Source organism: Accipiter gentilis, chromosome 30, assembly GCF_929443795.1.
Source record: "Accipiter gentilis chromosome 30, bAccGen1.1, whole genome shotgun sequence".
Taxonomy (NCBI): domain Eukaryota; kingdom Metazoa; phylum Chordata; class Aves; order Accipitriformes; family Accipitridae; genus Astur; species Astur gentilis.
Genome location: NC_064909.1, coordinates 11,148,332 through 11,172,726, shown reverse-complemented (window position 1 = coordinate 11,172,726; position 24,395 = coordinate 11,148,332). Strand labels below are relative to the sequence as shown.

The 24,395-nt window shown below is 37.1% G+C and overlaps 1 protein-coding gene across 4 annotated transcripts in view; it reads left to right on the top strand.

The window, feature by feature from the left end:
• Positions 1–24,395, top strand: part of USH2A (usherin) — a 394,090-nt gene that overhangs the window by 315,936 nt on the left and 53,759 nt on the right. For all 4 annotated transcript variants that reach the window (XM_049833600.1, XM_049833601.1, XM_049833602.1 and 1 more), the window contains 7 exons: positions 38–236; positions 7,033–7,140; positions 7,670–7,853; positions 8,565–8,722; positions 15,955–16,113; positions 16,750–16,912; positions 22,858–23,212. In XM_049833600.1, the coding sequence (XP_049689557.1) occupies positions 38–236; positions 7,033–7,140; positions 7,670–7,853; positions 8,565–8,722; positions 15,955–16,113; positions 16,750–16,912; positions 22,858–23,212 (1,326 nt within the window). The remainder of the gene's footprint in view (positions 1–37; positions 237–7,032; positions 7,141–7,669; positions 7,854–8,564; positions 8,723–15,954; positions 16,114–16,749; positions 16,913–22,857; positions 23,213–24,395) is intronic.

Sequence of the window (24,395 nt, the reverse complement as noted above, 5' to 3'; positions counted from 1 at the left end):
ATTACATTAAATTGCTGTTTAATTCATATGTCTTCAGGTAGTTGCAGTCACTGTCCAAGGAATCCCAGAGAGTGTTCAGCCACCAGACGTCAGTGCTTTGAACTCAACAGCGATACATTTAAGCTGGATTGCACCCAAGAAACCAAATGGTATCATCAGAGAGTACCAGATCAGTCAAGTAGGGAAAGGACTTGTATACACTGATGCTGCAAGCAGAATGCAGCACACACTATCAGGTAAGGAGACAGAGCTCTCTGACAGGCTAATGTCTCGTCCTTAAGATATAAGATGGTATTAACATATTAAAAATGCTACTTGACAGTAACTTTTAAATTCCCAGTACTGTGCAGAGTTTAGAGTGCTTTATCATGACTTTACATATCTTAATTTTTTTTTTTTTCAATTCTTTCATTTCTGGCTGCTGTTTGTTAAAATATTAATAGATTTAATTTCAAAATTTTAAAATAAATCTATCCAGCTTGATTCAAGATGCATGCTTTGTGGTGTCCTCAAGGTCTCAGATATTCTGCGTAGGTTTTCCATTCCTTCACACAGATTCAACTCTCTCTTTTACTGTCATTAATGTGCAGTAATGCAGTTGAAGTCACTAATACTTCTGTGAATGTGTACCAGTGTAGGAGCAAGAAGGTTCCAGTACTTTATGCCTGAGATAATAAAAATGAAAGGAAGACAGAAGGAGAAAGATCCTGGATTCTGTTTATAATCTTATATATTGCTTATAGCTATTTTCAAAAGACTTGGTGAAATTTCAGTAGTGTATGTGTGTATCCAAAAGAAGCTTTAGTCAAGGGATTTTGGGGGAAGGTTTGACTCAGACCTCAAAAGTATTATTTTCACATACTCAATTTTTAGTTATATTTTAAAGTTACACTGAAGCAAAATTATTCTTAGAAATGTTTCTGTTGAACACAAACCAGGAACATAAGCATTCTGGGATATCTCGTTCCACTGTTTGACCTCAGGTTGCTCATCAAATTCTTGTATCTATGATTTTTAGGAATTCATAAATACATTAATTTTTCATTTTTTCCCCCACCCAAGTAGGAAACACAGAGATTCATATGCTATACACACGATATGATAGCCACCCAAAGAGTAGAAGTTCACTTAGGGCACATAAAACCTATACAGCATGTATGGCACTCTCAGCCACCCCTCAAAGCATGAGTCCTGAGTCAGAGTGGATCCCTTAGTGCTTTAAAAGAGTTTGTCCTTGCTGTAGTCACTCAGGAGTAAAGGATTGCTGTCCCTCTGACAATATCATGCTCAAGTGTGAAATTCATCAACTGTGTATTATGCCTGTCCCCATATTCAGTGCTTCTGCACATGAGATATTAACTAGAGTATGCCAGTTGATGGTACATGTTTTAGAATTGCTGTTGTAAGTTTATACTGTAAAGAACACCTACCAACAAGGAATGATTTATCAAACCCATTGAAAAATAGTTCTCGTGCTCCCACTTCCAGTTATACCTCCAGAGTAACTGAGATTTTAATGCAAAGAATACTGTTTTTCTTACCAGTTGGAAGGGAGAGGAAATGAAATTACCTCCTGAGAAACAAGGATCTTTTTTCCTTTTGTGTGCCTGTTCTGCTAAGCCACTGTCCAATGCTGCCATGTTAAGCCAGGAGTGAAATAAGTGATTGTTCCTCCTGACAGTCATAATCAAATCTTGTGCTCTTTTCTGCAGGAGCTTCATTGGATAATAATATGGAATTCATGGCAGTGATTTAGCAATGTGGATAATTATTGCTTTCTAAATTAAAAGAATAACATAAAACAATCAAATTTATTTCATACATAATCTCAAATGTTTGAACTGTTTTCTTATTCCCTGTGGATGTATGTTTTGAATTTCTCATCTTCCTTTTTTTTCTTTTTTTTTTTTCTTCCCAAAACTGTCCGCTTTTCCCTGAGCAACAGTTGTACATTAATGAAGCTGTAGCATTAGTATTTCTTGAGACTTTGAATCTAGGGTCTTGGAAATAACAGACGAGAAGGCTAGCACCTTGCCACTGCACCATTGTCTTGCTGCTTATTTTTAATTACATCAAAGCTTTGGAAACATGATCCCACAAATGCTTTGTGGGAATAGTGGTGAATGTGCTCATCACGTGAAATCCATAAATTGCTTATAATCCTCTCAAGATGTTAAAAAAAGCATTAAGTAATTGAAGACAGGAAGTCCTCAGTTAATTATTTAGAGGTGTTATCAATGCTTTAAGCAAACTGAAGCATTTTCTGCTATCTCACTGAGTTGAATGCCACTGGGACCTAGGGGCAGCAGCCATCATCTTCTCATATTCTCTAATGCAAACAGCACATGGCAGCTTGTCAATAAAAGACCTTTTTATATCATTTATTACTGAACACTTCCACTACCCTGTACAGAACAATTTGGATGACAGTTATGGCATTGTTTCACTTTGTGTTACTACTACTTTACAAATGGGCCTGCTAATGCTTTGCAGTGGGGGCCAGGCAGAGGGTAAGACTGAAGAAAATAATTAGGTGAATTGTAAAAGAAAGCTAAGAGTGCCCTCTTCAGCAGCAGCAGGTGGGTTTATAGCAAAGATTCTTCTCAACTCCCCCTTCTTAATACACTAAAAAAAATATCCCACGTAAGAGGCTTTATCGAGAATTTGTGGCATCAGTCATCTTTAGGTAAAAGCCAAGCAGGACCACTGATGTTTATTTCAGTAAGAGAAACAATATTAAGAAATACTTTATGACTGAATGGTTTGAAATTCTTTCATCTGAACATATTCTCCATTTCAGGGTAGTGAAAACTGGAGAGATACAGAAATGTTGTCACTGGTCAACTCTTATCTCCATGCAGCACTGAATCATTACTAATATTTATCTAAAGGAAACTCTTGGGGGTGGAGGGGTTGTGTGAGGCTGTGGTCAGCAATCTGACATCCTTCTGAGTAAAATTCCCATGGCAGGGCCCAGAAGTGTTATCCTGGGAGCTAATTAATGACCTTGCCAGAGCCATACCCACAAATGGAGACAAAGACTATCAGAAGGAATTGATTTGGCTAACAGAACAATGCATTCTTAAAAAACGGTGTTTCACAGCCTTTTGGCAAATGACAAATGCTGCAATAACAAAATAGATTGCTAAGTTTAAAAAAAAAAATAAATAAAAAAATTAAACCTCCCCCACAATAATAGACCAAAAAAGAAAAGGAGAGAAGTATCCCCTAGTGAACAATCAAGTAGAGAAATTGGAAAAGCAAAATACTGTTTATGTTTCAAGATTATCTTACTTGTTATTTTTATTTTATTAATCACATACATAGATTTGCACAGAGCTTTCCAAAGCATGCATAAGACAAGGGGTTTAATGCAAAGCTTTAATAATCTAGGTAGAAATCTGCTGTGACTGCTCCATATATGACTAGAGGTTTCAGCTATCAGAATTTCACCAATAAATTTAGTGAAACCATGTGCTCTTTTTTAATGCTCATTTTTCTCTTTAAAGTGTAGTTGTAAATGAGTATTGCTTTATTATGCATGTTTCCTTTAAAAGTGAACATGACTCCCTTTAGGGGAATTCAAGTAATTTGTTGCCACAGTAATCTTTTCTATCCTGAAATGTTAAATACTTGGCTTTCCTCCATGCCTTTGCCTCTCTCTAGTCTGCAACTGTCATTTTCTCCCTTCTTACTTTTATACGCAGTGTTCTGATGATTTTTCTTCTCTTCCAGTTCATGATTAGGTTACAGCCAGGGCTGTCCCTCAGAGTCATCTCTTTATTTTCTCTCCTTCACGTCTTGTTCAATTTGTAAGCAGCCTGCATGTCTTCCATTTAGGGTTTTACCTTTCTACATAATTTCTCTCTGTTTGCAATACATTTTAATTAAAATATCCTCGTACCGGGTATAAGCAAGGATTTGTTTATAAACAAAGATCTTACCCAGATCTTTTTTTCTTGTTACAGAATCGCATGGTTCTTGAAGTAATTACAATTAGGCACATGAGCTACATCAAAAGTTATGAATGTTATTAATATAAAATGTTATTAAGGTCACAAAGCCACGCATTAAAAATTGACCTGCACAATACGTATGAATTGACCTGTATAATCCTAATTCAGCCTCTTTCACACAAGCAGTCTGCATTACACAGTACTGTAGTCATTTGTTTGTAGGGTTACTGCCTCATTCAGTCCACAAGCTGTACCTCTTCCGGGGAGGAATAAAATGGGGAAGAAAAAAAAAACGGGGGAGGGGGGTGTGTGTGTGCGCTCCTGTATGTAGGACTGCTGCCTCAGCTTTTGCTATGTTCGGTAGGTTTATTCCTTCTGGGAATCTCGGCGTAGATGGGCCTAATTCTGCGTCTGCCCAGAGCTAAATTTCGTGTCTGCTCAGCGGAAGTCAAGGAGGTGCAAGCCCAAAGTTTGTGTGAACGTGGAGCACAGCGAGGGAGGCGACAGGGATAGTGCCAACCCAGAGGAATAAAATGTGGATGGCTGAGGAGCTGGTGGCACTGGCTGCCAAAAGAAAGGAGAAGGGGCAGTGTCCTGGGAGGATGGTCAAGCGGCAGCACACAGGGCGGCCTGGCTGCTGCAGGGCGCTCCCACACCAGCTCTCTCCCAGCTGCTGCCAAACTCCCCTGGGGCCTTCCCCCAGCCCTGCCCACAGACCCAGGACTCCATTTCAGCCCAGCCTGCTGCCCTCAATCCCTGCTGGCAGCTGTGCTGGCCTCCAGCTCCCACCCAGCCCTGCCCAGTCGGGCCCAGCCCCAGCCCCAGGGAAGTGCCTGGAGCTGGGGCTGCCCCCGGCCTGCCCTGCTCCCCAGCTGGGGCCGCGGGACAGGCCCTGGCAGGTCTCTTGAATCCTGTGGGATGCCGGATTAGAGAGCTACAGGGAATGAAGCGTGGGGTGGCACGGAGGAGAGACTGTCTCTGGATCAAGGCAGTTGGCTTCTGTCATCGAGGGCATTTATGCCTGTTCAGACTGTTGCACTGAGGAGGGCACATCTTGAGCTTTCACGGCTTGTCACAACCATGTCTTCTTCATTTTCTGGACACCCTGCCTGAGACCTGGGACCTGAATTTCCTGAGCTCTTGGAGCTGCAGCTGAAGGTACCAGTTGTGCTCAGATATGTAAAGTTTTGCATAACACCAGGTACTCTGACAGCCAGGTCGCAGACATCCCAAACGGCCTTCTGGCAGGTCCAGGGAGATTTTTGTTTCTCTCAGTCTCTTTGAGTCAGCCTCCTGTTTCTGAGAGAGAGAAATCTTTCTGGGTTTTTTTGTTTTGTTTTTATTATTCTTCCTGTACTGTATTAAGCCATTTCAATGCTCAGCTGGTTGGTGTTAGTAAAGCAACTGTGTGCTCCAGGGGTAGACACTACAAAAAAGTCTCAGATTACATACCATTAGGCACGCCAGAGACCACATGTTGGAGGGAATTTTAGGAGGTCAATTCATATCGTACAGTGTCCTAACACTGGGATTTCCTAGTTTATGAGTGTTCAGTTTTGCAATCTTAATATTTTCAGAGGTTTTGTGTATAATTTCCTGCTTCTTGTTGCACTATTTGTCCACTTTGCACTCGGGAACTTTTTTTTAATATGTTATGAGGTGTTAACAAGAGGGTCCTTGAAAACATGTGAGAGAGAGGTTTTCAATGTCTGTGCCCTGTAATATCATTTTTAAGATCAACTTTGAGAAATACCCCAAAGAGTAGTTTAGCAAAGACCCTGTAACCTGGGCTAGAGCATGCTCTGTGAGGCAGTCTGATCAGCAGTTAAAGCTGAGCTCTGAGGTGTTCAAGATACTCTCACAGAGGTCTGCATCTTTAACAATTTAACTGTAAGAATCCTTTAATGGGTGTACAGAAATGGCTATTTTAAAAGCTTAGTATCTTAGCCAAATTTTGGGTACAATTTTATGAGGAGTCCTAAAGTCAAATTCTTAAGCTGCAGGCAACTTGATGTCAAATCTGAAGTCATTGACACACAGCACAAGGATGTTTGAAAATTTCCAAGGAAAGGTCAAAGCAGTATATTCTCTTTTAGTCTCATTCAAGGATGTCCAGCATAGAAGGTTTGAGCTGAAAAAATAGATTTTAAAAAATTACAAGTAACTAAAATTAATATCTTGTAATGTGGAGGGCTTGGTTGTCAGTCCTGCATCTAACTGCTTTATATCATTTATAATAAAGTCTAACAAATAGGAAAAAATAGGGGGAAAATGTTGAACAAATAGAAGTTGGGAAGGGGGCAGAAACAAGTCTTTGGACTTGTTTGCAATATAGGAGAAGATTTCATGTTCAAGTAAGAGAGTATTTTATTATCTTTTCTTATTGTTGCAAATATATTTGTAATAAATTATCAAAACATTACAGGCTCTTCAGCTTTTCAAATCCAAAACTCTAAGCAATTACACTTTAGGGTGCTTATCTGTTAGAAACCTTTGAAAATCTATGGCCGTTACCTGTGATGGAGATATGCCAAGAATGTTTAGGTGCTTTCCAGTTAATTTAACTGTTTTGTACAGACAGAAGTCTAGTTTAAAAAATGCAGTGAAACAAAAAACAACCAAAAACCCAAAACCAAACAAAAAAAAAACCAAAAAACAATCAACCAACCAAACAAAAAAACCCTACACCGTAGAAACTGGGTAAATTTTCAGATTATAATCTGGGCTGAGATCTGGACTCTTGTTACTACACTGCAAATGCCATCTAAGTGGATTGATTTGAAGCTAATTCAGATATGTCTATATGAGGGGCATCCATAGAGCCATTGCAGCATAGACATACATTCAATCCAAATTGTTTTGTCAGGTCTTTTAAACTGGTAGAGGATATATATCTAAATTAGCAAGAATTCACCATTTCAGTATTATTCAGATGTAAAATAAGAATGGTTCATATTTTATGTTTACAAAAATTATTAAAAGTTTACTTTAAGTCCACTAACTTTCTATGTAGTGATACAATTCTTGGGATGCCTGATGTCAACATCTCAGTCTAACCTCTGTTTGCTCTTTCTAGGTCTGCAGCCATATACTAATTACAGTTTCATGCTTACTGCATGCACATCTGTTGGGTGTGCTTCTAGCCAACCACTTTCAGGTCAAACTTTACAAGCTGCTCCTCATGGTAAGGGAAAAATACATTCTTATAGAACTGCAAAGAGATGGTCATATGGGCTTGTATTTTCTGATGGTTTAACAAGGTGCAAAACTCCACTATCATCCATCAAGCTATCATATATAAACTTACACAAGAAAAACCATCTCTCTTGGAGTATTTGTATCTTACTCTTTATACTGACTGTCTGGCACTGCATTTCTACTTTCTTTTTGTGACAATTTTCCCAAGTTCATCTTTAAGTCAGTGAGTTTAGACTTAGTAGATGTGTATTTTTTAAAGCACAAATGAATATACAGAGACAACTGGGCTTATAAAGGCTGCAGCCTTCGGCCTTGTCCTCCATTAATCTGTACCCTGTCTAGTTGGTTGCATTTTATCCAGGATAAATAAAGTGTGTTAAATTCTGTCATTCTCTCTGGCAATGTTTTATGCTTTCATTACATTGCTGAAAGCAACAGCACAAACTGTGGGAAAGGAAAAAAAACCTTTATAGTTGTGTCACAAAATTAAAACAGTGTAATTGTGGTGTTAATAGGGGTATGGCCAAAACCTCATCATATCACAGTCAGCTCAACGGAAGTGGAAATCTACTGGAGTGAACCTAAGAAACCCAATGGACTCATTACTCAGTATCGATTATTTCGTGATGGAGAACAGATTTTCCTGGGTGGCAGTACAGACCTGAATTTCACAGATGTTAACCTGCAGCCTAACAGTAGGTAAGGCATGTTAAAAATTCCTGGTAATATGTGAAAGGTGTTTATAGTATATGTGTGTGTTTGTGAAATGTACAAAATGTAAGTTACTCTTTTAATAAAAGAAAAATGTCTTATAATATTACTTAATTACTGAAAAATTGGTAGAGCACTTTTAGTAGGCTTCCAAATATTGGAAAGCCTTTAGCAAAGGACTTCTCTTTTTTTACTTTTTTTGTGAATAGGTCAATCTGATTCAAAGAGGGGGAGCCTTTTTTTTTTTTCCTTCCCCATAGCTTGTTGTTGTTGGCTCATTGGTTGTTCGGGGGGGGGGGGGGGGAGGGGGGGGGTCCCCCTCATGGAATATACTTAGAAAAATTTAAGTCTTTATATGGCAGACAGCACTGCACATGGTTTATAATGTTTCTGTGCATATTGAACATACTGGCTGAAAAGTAGCAGCTACTGATATTTTTATAGAGGCCATTCTGAAATTGGTTTTGACACTTTTTGAGTCAATGTGAATTTTAGTATTAAAATTATTATTATGATAAGTAAAGAGTTACTTTTCTCACATTAAGAAAACTTAAAGGTAAAAATCTTCACTAATGCAGTGTTTGTAATACCCTTTGTATAGTCTATTCACTTTAAATTGGTGGAAATGGAAATGTTCTATTACTGATATGCCTAAAGCTTCTAACCATAGTGTCTACTGATCTTTTTGTGTTTGCGCAGATATGTTTACCAGCTGGAAGCCAGCACTTGGGGCGGCAGCAACACTAGTGATAAATATGTTATACAAACACCAGTAGGAACACCAGAGAAAATTCATGTCCCATATAATGTCACAGTAATTGATGCATATTCTATATTTCTAGCTTGGGATGTGCCAGGTAAAAATGTATTTCTATGTAGTACTTCGTAGCAAAATGAAAGGATGGAAAAATTAGTATATTCAGGCAGGCAGCTGAATCATTCTGATATTTGTATTCTTCATATTTGGTTTTAGTGTTTGTGCAATTTAAATAACCAGTATCTAAAGCTGCTGTTTCCTAGAGACATATTATTTTAATAATATTGACCTATATACTTGACATGGGTATCGTGAGGATTAGCTGATCAAAAATCCGTATGTTAATTTGATCTTGTAAACTATTATTGAGTGCAAGTATTATGGAAAAAAACCCAATCACACTAAAAATAAGTTTTCCCTTCTGTTCAGACTAACCTGCGTTATTGACAGGGAAACCTGCCAGCCTTTTGGGTTGGTGATGTCTTGATAGCTATCCTGGCAATTACAATGTCCTGTTGTCCTGCATGTATACAATGTTGAGCTCCTTTAACAAAAGATGTAAGAGTGTGACACACAGATCCTGTGCTAGCTTTGACCTGATTGAGTAAATTTCATTCGCCAGAGCACCATAGTGTTATATGGACATGTTAACTTGCAGGAGGGTAGGTCAGCAAAGGCCTAGACATATTTTTCCTCTTGTTACACTTCTCCTGAACATCACCAGGTTGCCTTGGCCTGCTACAGAGGTAGGCTAAGAAGGAATAATTGAATAATAGCATCTTTTTATACGAGAGACTGCGCTCTGTTTCATTAATATAGATCGTAACTTAAGTGATTGGTGTACTTTACTGATGTTATAAAGATGATATGCTGTAGTTATTGTGGGACAATGAGAGCACTGTACATGAACAATTTTCTGTCTAGTGTAGTTCATCTCCAGCAAGGTGTTTGCCAGTTTCTAGGTATTGTTTTTTTCAGTTAAAATAAGGTCAATTTTTTTAGAAACTTCAGATGTTTGTGTATTGCAATAACAGCAATATGTGTTTTATCAATGAACTCAGGGAATTTTTTGATGTCTCCTCTTCCTAATTATTTAGAATGTTCTTTCCTTGCATAGCAGTCACAGTAGAGTCAATCGGCATTAAAAATAAAGTCACCTAGAAAAAGTATTTTGCCTTCAAGGCTGGGATCGCAAGTACTGTGGCAGTGCTTAGCAGCGTTCGCCCTACCCATTTAAGCAATGATTAATAAATCTATAATACCCTGAGCTGTCAATCTTTTAGTTTTCAGAAGCACAAAATCCATTATAGAAATGCTATAATATATGAAAAAGATTAAAATCTTAAATTAAACTTTTCCCCCTACTGCCTGAAAGGATTTAGAACCCAGCAGAAGGCAGGTGAATTCGAATGGCATATAATCTACAGTTGGTTTTATTGGAAAGTGACTCATGCTATGTTATAGTTTTATAATAAATATAATTTAAGGTACAAAATATTCAGCAGCCTTACAAATAGATTTAAAACACAAGAATATACTGGAATAGTGTAGGCTTGTGAAGAGTTTCCCAGAAAAGCTCGTCCTTGTTGTTCTAGACCTTTTCTTTTCCAGCTGCTCAAATTCCTGTTACTTGCAGTAGGTTACAAGCCTGCAAGTAGAATCAGGCTCTGTGTAGTATACATTTGGTTATGTTGCAGTTAAGATTGTGCATGCAAAGGTTCATGTATTCCTGAAACCACACGATCAGAGGGATGAGGAGGAGGCTGGACATTATGGCTCTGTAGAGGATGCAGGGTTGATGTATTCACATGGCTATAGGAATCATTCTCCTCAGTCAGGGGAAGGCACATGTCCTTCTTCCTGGGTACTGGGACGCACCTTGAACACTCATCTCACTTTTGTGCGTATGTGGTGACTCAGTCACTTCCTCTCTGCCTTCTCATTGTGAGGACAATTATTTAAGTTTTTAAGTATGAATAAGGGATTGTTTTTCATACAGTGCCCCTGTTAGGTAGGCAGGAAAGCAAAACTTGCTGTTCCTTTTATTATAGCACCTCAGGGCCACTAGCTGATCTTACAGGAATGGGGAGTACTAACAGCAGAGAAATGTTACTAAATACTACTAATGCTACTAAAAGAAACCCTGCATGCAGAAGCATAGGTATATGCAGAAGCTAGGAAATTAATTCTTGACCCCTTCATAATCCTGCTTCATGCTCATTCTGAGACCTTTGTGCTCCTTGTGGTTTTTTCCCAAGAGGAAGACTGTTGGGGATGCAGGTGGAGGTTTGTTTTGGGGGTGCTGATCTTCTGGAATGGCATACATCCCATTAACAGGTCCTATGCATGCAGATGCCAGCTTGGTAGGATTAGCCTAAAGAGTCTACAACTTTTTATCCTTATTTATGTCATTGTGCATGGAGCAACTTTTTTTTTTTTCTGATCTAATTTTTTCTGTGTATAAATCCTTGTTTCACAATAGGCTATATTGAGATAATTGAGGTTTCTCTTATAAACCCAGAATGCAGCGTTTGTTATAAGGATTGTCAGGCTTGGCAGTCACTCTTGGACGAGACAGTTGTTTTAATTGGTATACTGTCCATGAAAAAAAGTGCTTTTTATTAACCAAGTTTTGATGAGAGGGTAGTTGGTCATAGTGTCTTCTTGTCTGTGGATATCAGGCATGCTTTGGCATTCCATCTTATCAGCTGTAATAAATTTGGGTCAAATAATCACCCTCAGGATTAATTAAGACATCATATTACACAGACCTTCCTTTTGGATGGCTTTAATTTTAATGTTTCAACATCTGTAATGTATCTAAATCTTATGACTTTATAGATATGTAGCATTTCAAAACTCCTGACTTGGCTAAATAGCAATGTGGCCGAGTAGTGGTTAAAGTGATAGATTCAGAAAAAATATTTGACACACCTCAGTCACTATGGAAAATAGGACTTTATTTTCTGAAATAGGTATCCCATTATCTTGTGTTGTATTGCCTCAGTGCACAGACCTCAAAGGTACGGTACATTTCACTGATACGGTACAGAAGGATATGTTACAATTATTATGGAACAACTGTTAGTGCCATGGATAGCAGCAGAAAAGCTGAATGGAAAAAACCCCACCACATAATTCTCCCAAGGCATATCCATAAATGTTATTGATAGGTAGGCAGGTAGCCATCATGCATTTCAACTCATTGACCACCCCACTGGTCCTCACTGGGGTCCTGATCCCTCTAGATATCTTCAGTTGCTGCTGGTGATACCATGAAAGCTGAACATACTCAAAGGAGGATCCTGTCCTCTGCTGCTGGGTTACTTGCTTCACATGTTAATGATCATCTGGATTAAAATGTCTTCTTTCATCATGTTGTAACAGTCTACTTCATCCACTTCTGGGTTTGCTTATCAATTAGAATGAAAGATGTGTAACATGTCTGGATTCCTACTTTATTCTTCATGAGATCAAACTTGGTATTTGAATGACATTTATTTGTCTCCTAGCTTTGTCTCTTAGCTTCCCCAGCTAACCTGGTTTCTCCTTTATTGGTGGCCTAACAAATTGTTCTGACTTTTGCTAAGCCAATGTTACATTTCCTCATTTTTGTTTTCTCATGTAAATTATTGTTTCCTCCACATCACTATAGGACAAGCTTTTCAAGCTCAGTGTCCAAAGTTCTGCATCTTGAAAGCAGGCAGCATCTCCAGCTGTTACTGTCTTCAGAGGCTTGTTGGGAATACTTGATACAACCAGAATGAGATATATGGATATTTGAAACTTAATGTAAATACTTAATCTCAGGAAGCCAAATAGATTGTTTTATTTTGTGAAGTTAAATATTAAAATACAACTTTACTCTTACTTGTTTTAAAATACAAGATGTGACACTCATTTTTTTTACTATAAGTGAAACATTTCAAGTATTTTGCTTTAATTGTGATTGGGTTTCACATCATATTAAACAATTTTTCAGCAACTGACTTCAAACAGATTTTTGGTGACCAGTCTGTAAAACAGACTGTAGCTTTTTTTCCCCCCAATTCTAAGCATGTTGTGCTGCAAACTCTATTTTTGACCTACCCTAGTTTTGAAGTACACAGAGCCGTCAACCCTAATTTGCAGAGTTTTGCACAGAATTGTCCATTAAATGTTATCCAAATATGCCCACAAAAAAACAAGGTTCAGTTTGATTGACTTGTCCCATTGCAAAATGTGCACCTGCTGTGAAATGAAGTCGCAGAGGAAAAAAGTGGAATAATTTAACTTTTTTATTTGTAAAGATAATCAGGGGTTTTCTGATTACATCTTAACTTCATAAATGTTAAATAACCTATCAGCATCTAGTTGTTGTAAATTATGAAAAAGAGTATTGCTGGGAATATTAACCAACTAAATCCTTGTTCTTTAGTGAACATGAAAATGTGTTATGGCAGGTTGTCATTGTGCTCATGGTAACTTTGACACCAAATAACAAAACTGCCATTTACACTTAGGGTAAATTGGTTCACTTGTGCTTTTACGGTTCCTTTTATTCTGACATAAATTTATGAACTCTGGAACTAACCAAGTCGTGTGGTTTCCCAGCTGACTGTAACAAATATGCCCATTTTGTTTCCTTCAGTCATCAGAGCACAGAAGGTAGTAGATTCAGACTGGGTGCAGATGCTGAAGGCTATTTTGGAAGAAAGGGTTTTTTTACAAGTTTCTGTGTTGTATGAGTATATATTTTTTATTTTTCAGATTATAAAGCGGACCTTTGATCTTAGCATTCAACAAATTTCATCAAATTGTAGAAGGATTTCTATTGGATATTGGAATTTTTCAGGATGTTTACTTTGGTTTATTTACAATTTCATGTTCACTTGAGATTATTTTTTCTCCTGAGCATATTTATTATTGGTACCATTCCCAATATATTGCAACATGTAGCAGAATTTTGAGATTTTAGGTTTTTGTTGTTTGGGGTTCTTTAGCATTTCTGCTGAGATATGGACTGAATGTTGGACATGGATAGGTCAATTATTTTGAAATGTGTCCTTTGCTGCATATTGATGGCTGGATTCAGCTGTCCTTGTTTGTATTTAATCTTCCTTGGGAAATCAAGCATTCTGAATAGTTCCAATTTCAAAGGTTTCTGGTGAATTTTGCCTAGAATATATGCACCGGTCAGATGCACAAAAGTGAATTATGTGTCACTTTCATAAGGTGGTGGGTTTTTCTGGCTGAAATATCTGGTCTGTTGTCAGGATTGGAGAAGAAGGGGACCTTAACTACGAGATTAAAAAAAGGTTTTTATTTGATGTGCTGTCTACCATTTCAAGCTCTTACTTTCCGATCTTCTGTTGTATCCTTTACAGGCACTCCAATTATAGAAAAAAAGAAAAGAATAAAAAAGGTTACAGTTTAGCTGTAATAGTATATCTTTAATTACTGGTATAATTATACAATGCACACTCAAGTGCACTCTTCCGGAGCATTTCATCTTCCATATATCACAGACAAAAAATAATTTTCTTTGTTGCAGAAACCACCTACTTCAAGATCACCTTTCAGAAGTTTTCTCTGTAACATCCTGCATGACTTTAAAAGTTGTATTTCTATTATTCCATTCTTAATGATTAGGTCTTGGTGTTTTCCTTGAAACTTTTACACTGAAAAAGGAAAATTTTACAGTGGGATTTTTTGCACTTTCTGTCTCCTTCTCCCTTCACCTCTTCCAACAGCTAATATCAGCAACTTTTTTCTTCCTGTAAGCTGAGCAGTTGAATAAGATTGAAGTCATGCCTCCACTTCAGGGCTATTTTTTTCAGCTTTTTAGTGTAATGGCATTTCCTTTGTCTAGCATCTAGTGAGGCAGCAGCATCTTATTTCTTTGGGATTTTCACGTCCTCCTTTTCTTCTGAGAATTGTAAAAACTCGGTATTTCAAAGATTTTTCTGATCTTCCAAAGTACATCTGTTGTTTATAGTACCACAGATAAACTTGAAATCTCTCTGATTTCTTGTAAACTTTTTTTTGTTGTTGTTGATGTGCGTATTCACATACATACTTAGCTAAAAAAAATCCATCTAAAAGGTGCACAATAGTGGAAAAAAATGCTCTTTGTAGCTTCAGGGTAATAGTATCAATGTAGATACTTTATCAGAAAAGGACCAAAACCACAATTAGGAGAAAGAATGGAGTTGTTTTCCAAAGTTAAGAATGGAAAGATTCTCAAGATCTGGACAAGTCCCAGAACTGCTCATAGGCATCTGGTTCTTGGTGCAATCACAAAGACATCTCTGTGACATCTAAAGTAGGTGTTGTGTTGAAAGACAAATGTGCTCTTACCAATCAGATACATCTTGACTCATTTCAGAAAGGTACCTTGTCTACTTTGTAGTTTGTTCTTTTTTAAGACTGTGCCTTACGTGATTGTGGAATGAAGGAAACACACTTAACAAACATTCTTCTTCGGTTATTCTCTTGGTTTCATGAAATTGCTGCTGTCTGCATAGAACAGTCTATAGTGGACAAAAAATAAAAAACCTACAGCCCATTTCCTAATTACAAAACCAAACCAAACAAAAAACCCCTTGAGAAGTCATGTGGGAGGAAACACAAGAAGATCCAGGAACCTCTGCTGATCATTCTGAGGGGTTGGCATATGGTTTAGCTTCTTCTTGTGGAGAAAATGTTTTTTTCAGCTTCTCAACAGAACTGGAAAACTAGTAATTGACAGCACAGGAAGAGGAATAGATGGGGAAAACGTTTGAATTAAAACAAAATAGTAAAAATTGATGGTTTTTTCTTCAACAAAAACTAAACAGTTTGTTTTTATATCAGTTGAAATTATATGTTTCTTGGTTCAAGCTAGTGTATTGTACTTTACTGGTAAAGCAGGCTAAGAACCTACACTCAGCTACTGCTGCTGGGCTAAAACCAGATCTTTTGCTGAATGGTGGCAATTTTTTGATCATATGACTCTATATTCAAACAGCAGTGCTTAGTAGCTGTCACTCCTCCAAAATAAAAAAATAAAAGCTGCATAGTTCCCAGTCATAAGGTCACTCTTCCCAGAAGTAGCAATTGCAACACAGGCATTGACTGAATTGAATTTTGATTTTTAATTAAGAACCGTAATGTCTGTCTTCCGCTTGTGATCTGTAGATGGATCTGTTTCAGATTATGTTTAAATGGTTGTAGTTTCCAAAAGAGGCTGTAGGTAAAACTTCCAGAGGGCACTTACATTTAAAATTGCATATGATTAATGCCTCTTTGAAGTTGTCCTGCACTGTTGTTAGTATTTCAGATAATCACTGCTTCTTCTCTGCTTCACAACAGGGGTATTCATTGTCAATGTGCCTTTGGAATACAACATCTTACTAAATGCAAGCAGTCCCACTCCACTGGTGAAGCCAGTAGGACGCGCACATTTTGCTTTTGTCGATGGCCTAGATCCCTACACCCTGTATGAGATAAGAATACAAGCATGCCAGAATGGTAAGATGATTTTGAAAGACTCACCTCTCTGACTGGAAGGGAATGGAGGTTTTGCAGATAGATTCAACTCAGCAAAACAGATAAAATCTTATTCCTACACTGGAGTCAAATGTTTACCTAGTAAAAAGAAAGCCTAGCACTGAATGAAGCATTAAATATTTCTCCATGTTATATCATGAATATTTTAAATGGAGATTTAAAAATGTATTTTAGGTAATATGTGCCATTTTATTAAAAGCTCTTCACAAATAGCTTAACAATATTTGAAAATGTGCATACAGAACAAAATCAGTTCTGTAACTCTTCACCAACAAGAAGTGGTAATCATAAAGACAGGAGAGAAGAGCCCAAATAGTACAAAATTCCTTGACTTCAATGGACATTTTCAAAATCCTATTGAAATAAGTCTTTCTAAAATGACACTTTGGAACCAATTCTCTCCTCACCTGCACTGGTGAAAACCAGGAGTGATTCATCAGGGGAGTTGTGGTAATTTAAATGAGTATTTAATAATGAAATGAGGTGAAATGAGGCACTATTTCATCAGGATCTTCTTTACTTGACATTAATTTGCTTTTACTGTATTTTTTGTTGAGGAAGAAGCTCTCATCACTAAGTAAACTTCTGGTTTTGTAGGTGGGTGTGGAGTAGGTGGTCAAACGTATTCAAGAACTGCTGAAGCACCTCCTAGAGAATTCAGCCCACCTATTGTTAAAGCAATGGGATCTGCACTCATAGAAGTGAAATGGGCACCACCTAAGAAACCAAATGGCATCATTACTAACTACTTTATTTACAGGTAAATGCTTTTATCATCTCAGATTCTTAGTCTTGTTGAATTGTTCATTTCTTTATTCCTGGATGTACTAGAGGGTAGAAAAAAGCGTAGAAGCATATGGTAAAATATACACTGCCTTTGAAATGCTGAGGTAAAGTGCTGATCTATGGATGGACAAGTTGAGAATAAGAGCTGAGACAAGAATCATCTTCCTGATTCACAAATGACAAAAAGCAGGTGAAAATATATTTTTAAAAATTCAAAGGGACAGACAAAAAATTGTACGTTAGATATTCTCACTGAGTTTACCCAGACCACTAGGTACATTCTTCAATCCTCTCTGATAGACAGTTGAGAATTTTGGAATGGAAGCAGGAGTAATTCACCATTTCTGAGATTTTTATAAGCAAGAAATGGTATCTACGTTCCTAACACAGATCAATTTTCCAAGATAAATTATGTTCCTGTTTGTAAGTAATCTGGAGTGTGATTACAGGGCATCTGTTTGTGTTCCTTCATGTTTGTATTCAGCTGCCCTGCCTAGGTGGTTGACTGACACATTCTCACTCCCTGTGAGGAACTTCATAAGCTCTGTGTGAGGATTTTTCTATATAGATAGTTCCGTTTAGGGAATTATCAAAGTAGCAGAGCACTGACATCTGCTGTGTCCATTGATCCTTTTTTAAAAGCTTGATGAAGGGACCTTCTTGAATAGCTTGAGAAAGTCAGAGAATATAAAACTCAAGCCATGTATTGGATAAGAATTTAAACGATGACATTCCTGGTTTTCCCCAGTGTAAATATGTGTGGTAAACACATGCTGGGCTGAACCTAGCCTCCCACAAAGAGTTTGGGACATTTTATTATATTAGAGCTGTGACTGAGAAGACAGGGAATCAAATTACTTTTTGGAATCAGCAGTCATAATTAATATAAATTCACTTTTGCTTTAAGCACATTTGTAGTCTAAAAATTTCAGCTCTCTTGAAATATCCTTTTGTTTCCTTTTTTTAATTGTCTGATCAAAAAAACCCAAGTCCCTCCCCTGCATGAAGAGGAATAAAGTGTATGTTATAGCCCAAGACATGTCTACACTCTGTTGGTTTTGTAAATAAAGCTGATGATTACCGCTGCTATTCCATGGCAACCATAGAAAGGGAAAACAGGAAATATAATGCAGAAAGCCTGCTTCAGTGAAAAATACTGTAAATTGAATTTGACAGCATTTGATGGCATTTGATTATTCTAGTCACAGCCAAACAATGATATAAAGAGTAATATGAAACAGAATGTGTTACTGCCTAGCAGACTCAAAAGCAATAAACCTTCCTCCAATGTGACACAATCACTTCACAATCATAATTGTAGCCTGTTTGATACCTCTGAGTACAGCAGAAGGGCACTGACTGACATAGATACATTTTGTTTTTTATTTAAAGTGAAATGAAAATGGCGCACTGGGGCTCCAGATACAATCGTTATATTCACCTACATAGGCATGAATCACTTGGCAGTTATTTCAGCTGAAGTTTAAATGTGCTTAGACAACAACAATATCAAATCTTTCTCAGATAGCTGCAAAAAAATCAGAAATGGGATGTAAGCACATAGTTCTTTTTCATTTTGTAGCCACACATAACCTTACATTGTTATAGCAGCAGCAAGACTGCAGTATTTCTATGGGAGGTTATGGCATGTAATTTCTTCTTCATCATGTGCCTCTTCCTTACTGCATCACCATCAAAATAAATTCATTTAACTCAAAACCTGGAATGCTTGGGGAGCTAGTGTGTGTGCAGGTCTTTGCATTAAAATGGCAGGACTTGTGCTTTCCTCTAGAATCATAAAAGCACTTGCAAGTTTGCAGCCATTTTGTTAGAAACCAAAAAATTAAAATGTTAGTTAATGATAAAAGAGATGGTGACATTTTATTTTTGATTCATTCTGTTTTAAACACAGATCTGAGGCTTTAAAACTTTTGTAGCAAGGACCACAACTTAGAAGAGGTTGTGAATGAGAAAAGATCTGGTTCACGAGACAATCACACAATCTACTTCTCTTCCCATTCATCATTACATAACATCCCTGTGACAACCACAGAAATCGCTAGTCTGGAAAAATAATATTATGGAAATAGGTGATGTATTTCTTGCTGTATTTTAATAAGATGTAGGTCACATCAGCTAATGGAACTGCTCTCTGCCGACCACCAGCATGCACTGTGTAGGATGCACATGAGATGACTCTTAAAGAAATATTACCTGTAAAATTAGAAGTATTTTGGTTCATGTCTTGCTTAAGGGAGTGTCTGAATTTCTGTCCAAGTGTCTACATCATGTTCAGTAAGATTGTATTATTTATTATACATATGCGAGATTGTAATGTAGCTCTCATTAGCTGAACAATCCTGATGGTAAAAACGTAGCCGAAAAATCAACAGGCAATTTAAGACAGAGGACGTGTCTCAGTGGCTGTTGACTGTTGTGACAGAGGACATGTCTCAGTGGCTATTGTGACTTGCAGTGCAGAGGCTTCTAGACTGATTCTTTATGATTAATTCATTTCTTACCCTTATACCCTTAACCATGAGCTGCACCAAAGACAGTTTCCAAGGCACATATATTAGTAGATGGTTTAATATAAGAATCCTTATGGATGGATCTGTCATGGAGTATAAGAACTCCTGAAGGGTTTTATTTATACCTGTGATTGATATAATACCTAATCTAAACTAGCATGTTACATGCAATAATCTCAAATTCCTTTTGTTTGCTTTTTGACATCAAAACTTGTAAAAAAAAAAAAAAAAAAAAAGAAGAGAAAAGAAAAGCATACAATATACATTAGTATATATTTGTTCAATATACCATCCAAATGGTAAGTGAGGCTGCTCTGTTTAACTGAATGTGAAACTGTAGAGGGGCAGCATTGTTGATGTTGCATTATTCCCCCACATTTGACAGTTTGATTCCCCAATCATTTGAATTTTACTCCAGGACTTCTCAGCATTTCTAGAAATAACTCACTACCACTCTGGTAAGAAAAACAGCAGGTACTGCTAAAACATCTACTTTTGTTGCATGCTGAAAGGTAAACATGTGAAGAATAATTCTGGGTTGACCTGCAAGACCTCAGGGATTCGCTGGGTCTCCTTCCACATAAGAAAGCTGAGGGATGAGTGTTGCAGTTAGTGTTGCTGCAGTCCTCTGCATACAGCTCTATAGTTATCTGTCACAAAGAAGATTATATTCTCTTCTTTATGTCATCTGGTTCAGATTGGCAGTGGGGCAGGGAGAATTTGCCCTTATAAAAATAACTGTATCTGAGCATCTTTAAAATGAATGTAAGCAGCAAATCGGACTATGCGGATTAAGAAACATCTTCCAGCTCTTGGAAATGTTATTCTCCTTTGCAGCTCATTGTACATAAGAAACACTTCCAGTTAAATGAGCAGTTGAATCTTAAATCTTAAGACGATTGAAATGATTACAGACTGTTCAACCACTTCTGTTCAAAGTTTATTCATACATGAAGATATTCTGGTTTTTAGCGCTACAGATGGAACCATTTACCTAACCATAAGTTTCATTCATTAAATATTCAGCAGTAATAAGATCTAAATACTTAACCAGACTACACTGTACAGCTTTGCTTGTGGATGAGCTTACAGTTGGTGGCATATTTTATCTTTCAGTGTGAAAAAACTGTTTATCACAGAGTTTTGAAAATTTATAAAACATGAATTTGTGTATTCATTTAAGTGCCATACTGCTTGGTCAGACAAGACATATTAAATGTGACTTTATTGCACTAAAATATACTCTCTTTTCACTTATCTGCAGAGATTTTTTAGGATGTTTTTGAATACACAGAGAAAAGACTATATTTTTAGGTGCAGGAGGAAGACATAGTAGTGTTTCACCTTTCAGAATTATGTGTTTTGCATTAAGTCAGTGAACAGCATCTAAGGGAGAGCTCTGTGTAAGGCTTAATTTACCATTACAATAGAGCATGAGTAAGTGTATTAAAAATAGCTGATGGAATTTTGGGGTCAATGGGTAATTTTGTACCCCAACTCTTCCAAACATTTTGTTGCAAGAGAGAGATTTGCTAGGGAATCTTTCCTGCCCGTTCTACCTGCCATTCTCCACCCAGTTCTGCCAACCCATTCTCAGTATGAAGACATCTTATAATTTGCCTATTTCACTACACTAGGGACATTGTACCTCAAAACTCTTCTCTTTTTAAAATCACACTTTAACCCTTTTAAACTAAACAGTGTCCATATAGCCTGCTTATCTCAGAGTGTAGCAAAACTTTAGCTTCATATAGGAAAATAACATATTCGTGCATGCTTTATATATGCATATACACAAAGGATGAATGAACAGCTGTGTACACACATGCATTCATTATATTCTTCATATTTGCATGTAAATACCTGGGTATATATTATTACAAGCAGCTAAGATTATCAGTTTTAAAAAATTATTGCATTTTGTATTTTTAAAGTAATTTCTGGGTTAATCTAACAAAATAAAATCTGACAGAATTCTGTGAAATACAGATTTCTCTTGCCAAAGAAATGTTCTTCAGCTTCTGTGTGTGTAGTGATGATGACACCCAGTAGTCAGACAAACCAATTTTACTTCTGCAAATTTGCCCTACTTGCAATAAAAGTGGCAGATAATGTAATTTGTTTTTTGTTGTTGGCATGGAGGGTGAAAGTGCTTTTACATTCTGCAAAGGCCAAGGTTCCTGTGAAGAGTAGGGGAAATACTTAAATTCATGTGCAGTATAGCACAACCGTCATTGAGATTTATCACAGTGTTTAAATGTAACCAACTTAATTTCACACAAACATTTTTATGCCAAGTGAAAGAATTGATTTGATAACTCTGTTTTGAAGATGAGTGCTTGCCTTATTACAACTGTTGTAAATTATATACTAGAAGAGGCCACATTAGAAAGGAGCTGAGGATCATCTGTAATCTTCTCTGATACTCAGAATATTACCAGGTCCAACACAAGCAGATCTGTAGTAGGAATGCTATATGTACATGTATATGTAAATATATATGTGTGTCTGTATGTATGTATGCATACAGATATATATACATATGTACAAAAATAGAAACACATTGTGCCAAAAGCCTTTACAGTGAATCGTCTTTATATATCTTAAGTTTGCATTTTTAAACAAAAACAGCATTGGAAAAAATATGTCGCTTATTACAGAAAGCACTACCTGTGATATTTTAATGAGTTTTTGTGGTGGAGCTGCAAATTCTGCTAAGTTTCTGCACAAGGGATTACTTATTCCATTCACAAGAGCAAATGGGATATTTATTGTGGGCAAATCAGAATTGAAGAGTGCACAGCTTTGGTTTTGTGGGCATGATAGTATATTTATCCCTTGTTCACTAGGTAACATTTTGCTCAAGTAAATTGGTCATAAGTTTTCCATAAATGAGGGATCCTGAGATGAGTACCTCCATAAATAGTTTGATTTTCAGAATTGTTGAAAACTTGCACCCATACTGCAATTCAAGTCATTACTTAGCAACTACAGATGGATTTAAAATGTCATGTTCTAAATTCTGAAAGTCTCATACCTGATGTGTTCTATCCTAAAAGAACAATATGCTATTGTATTACTACCCTGCTACTATGGACTGTGACAGCACACTTGTTTGACATGCTTTGTAGTATTCTTCTAGATAAAGGAGAATAATTAAATGATTGCCTCAAAAATCTCTTCTTCACTACTCAGCACCTAACACAAGTTCAGGGAAATGCTTTTAAGATGCAAAGGTAGGTAGGCAGTTCCTTGTGTGTGTAATACATAGAAATAAATTCTGTACTTTTCTGAGGTACAGGTTGAGCCTAGAACTTCAGGATCTACTACCATGGGACTGTTAAAGTTGTCTTCAATTTTAAACACATTGCCTTTGATTTAATTTCAGACGTCGTGTGGGCAGTCAAGAAGAGCTGCTTTTGTTCATCTGGACTGAAGGAGCTTTGGAATTTATTGATGCGTCTGATGCTCTACAGCCTTTCACTTTCTACGAATATCGTGCCAGAGCTCAAAATGCTGTGGGGTCAGTGGACAGCCTGTGGGCTTCAACCCAAACTCTGGAGGCTTCTCCATGGGGCATGGGAGCCCCTTGGGCACAAGCAACAAGTGCATACTCAGTAAGGTTGAACTGGACCCAGCCTGTCTCTACCAATGGTGTTATATCTCTGTATCGAGTAGTCTATCAAGAAAAACGCAGCGATCCAACATTTAGCATCCCAGCTGTTACAGCACTAACCGTAATGGTAAGAACTGGACAACAAAACCAGTTTTAAGTTGTTTTTACTCTGCTTTGATCTCTGTGGTATTTTAAAAATCTCATTTAACACTGATTGGAAAAGTGGGGTTTCCAATTGCCAGTAGTTTTGTTGGTTTAGATTTTGTGTTTGGCCCAATGCAGACTGAAACATTTCGCATTAATATCTAATTCCTGGTAAAGGCAAGTAGATTACTCGAAAGCATAGATGGATCATGTCTGGAGGAATTAAGCACATGCATCTAACTTTGTCAGCCTTACTCTGAAAATACTGTCCTGAGCTTTTTGTCTCAGCCTCACTCTGAAAATACTGTCCTGAGCTTTTTGTCTGACTGTAGAAATAGTTTCACAGGATCTGCACAAAGAACAATAAAATCAGTCCTCCTTGTATATAATTCTAGTTTTGTAATTCAGTTGGAATCACAAAGTGAATGAATTCATTAGTAATTACATAGTTCATATATGCAATGCATTTGCATGTTCCCCTCATAATTCATCAGTATTAAAGCCGATCTACTTTTACTTTCATTATATGTACTTGTATTAGAATGTTACTTTGCACTGCTAACATGTCTTTCCCTTCAAGGGACTTTCCAAACATGAATGTTTGTAAATATTACATTTCTATTCAGCATGTGGAGGGATAGACTCAGAAAAGGGCAGGTTGTTTTGCGAACTAACGGTGTTATGTAAATCAGTGACAGAAGTGATTATGGTTTGTGCAGTTACCACTGCTCCTCCCACCTATATATTACATTCTAGTCTTTCTATAAAAGAAAGCTTATAGGTAAACTGAACTGCTGTATATTAGGATAGCTGCTATACTTAGCTGTCTCCTGAAAATAAGTTTTAGAAAATGCTTAAGGAGGTTGTAATAAGGTTGGGTTTCCTCAGCAGTGCCACCTCAGTTTCATAAACCTAGAATTTTCCCTAAATGATATCCATAGACCATGTTTGTATTGAATAACACCAGAAATCCTGCAAATTCTTAATTACCCCAATTATAAAGTATCTGTTTGACATTCAGGTAGGATCCTAAACAGCTTTCTCTGGAATACCCAATAGTAACCTTTAAGTAACTCCATTCCTTAGACAAATCTTGACATGACAAGGTGGGAGAAGTTTCTAGCTCAGTAGTCTTACATACTCTTGTGATCATATGGTTCCAAAGA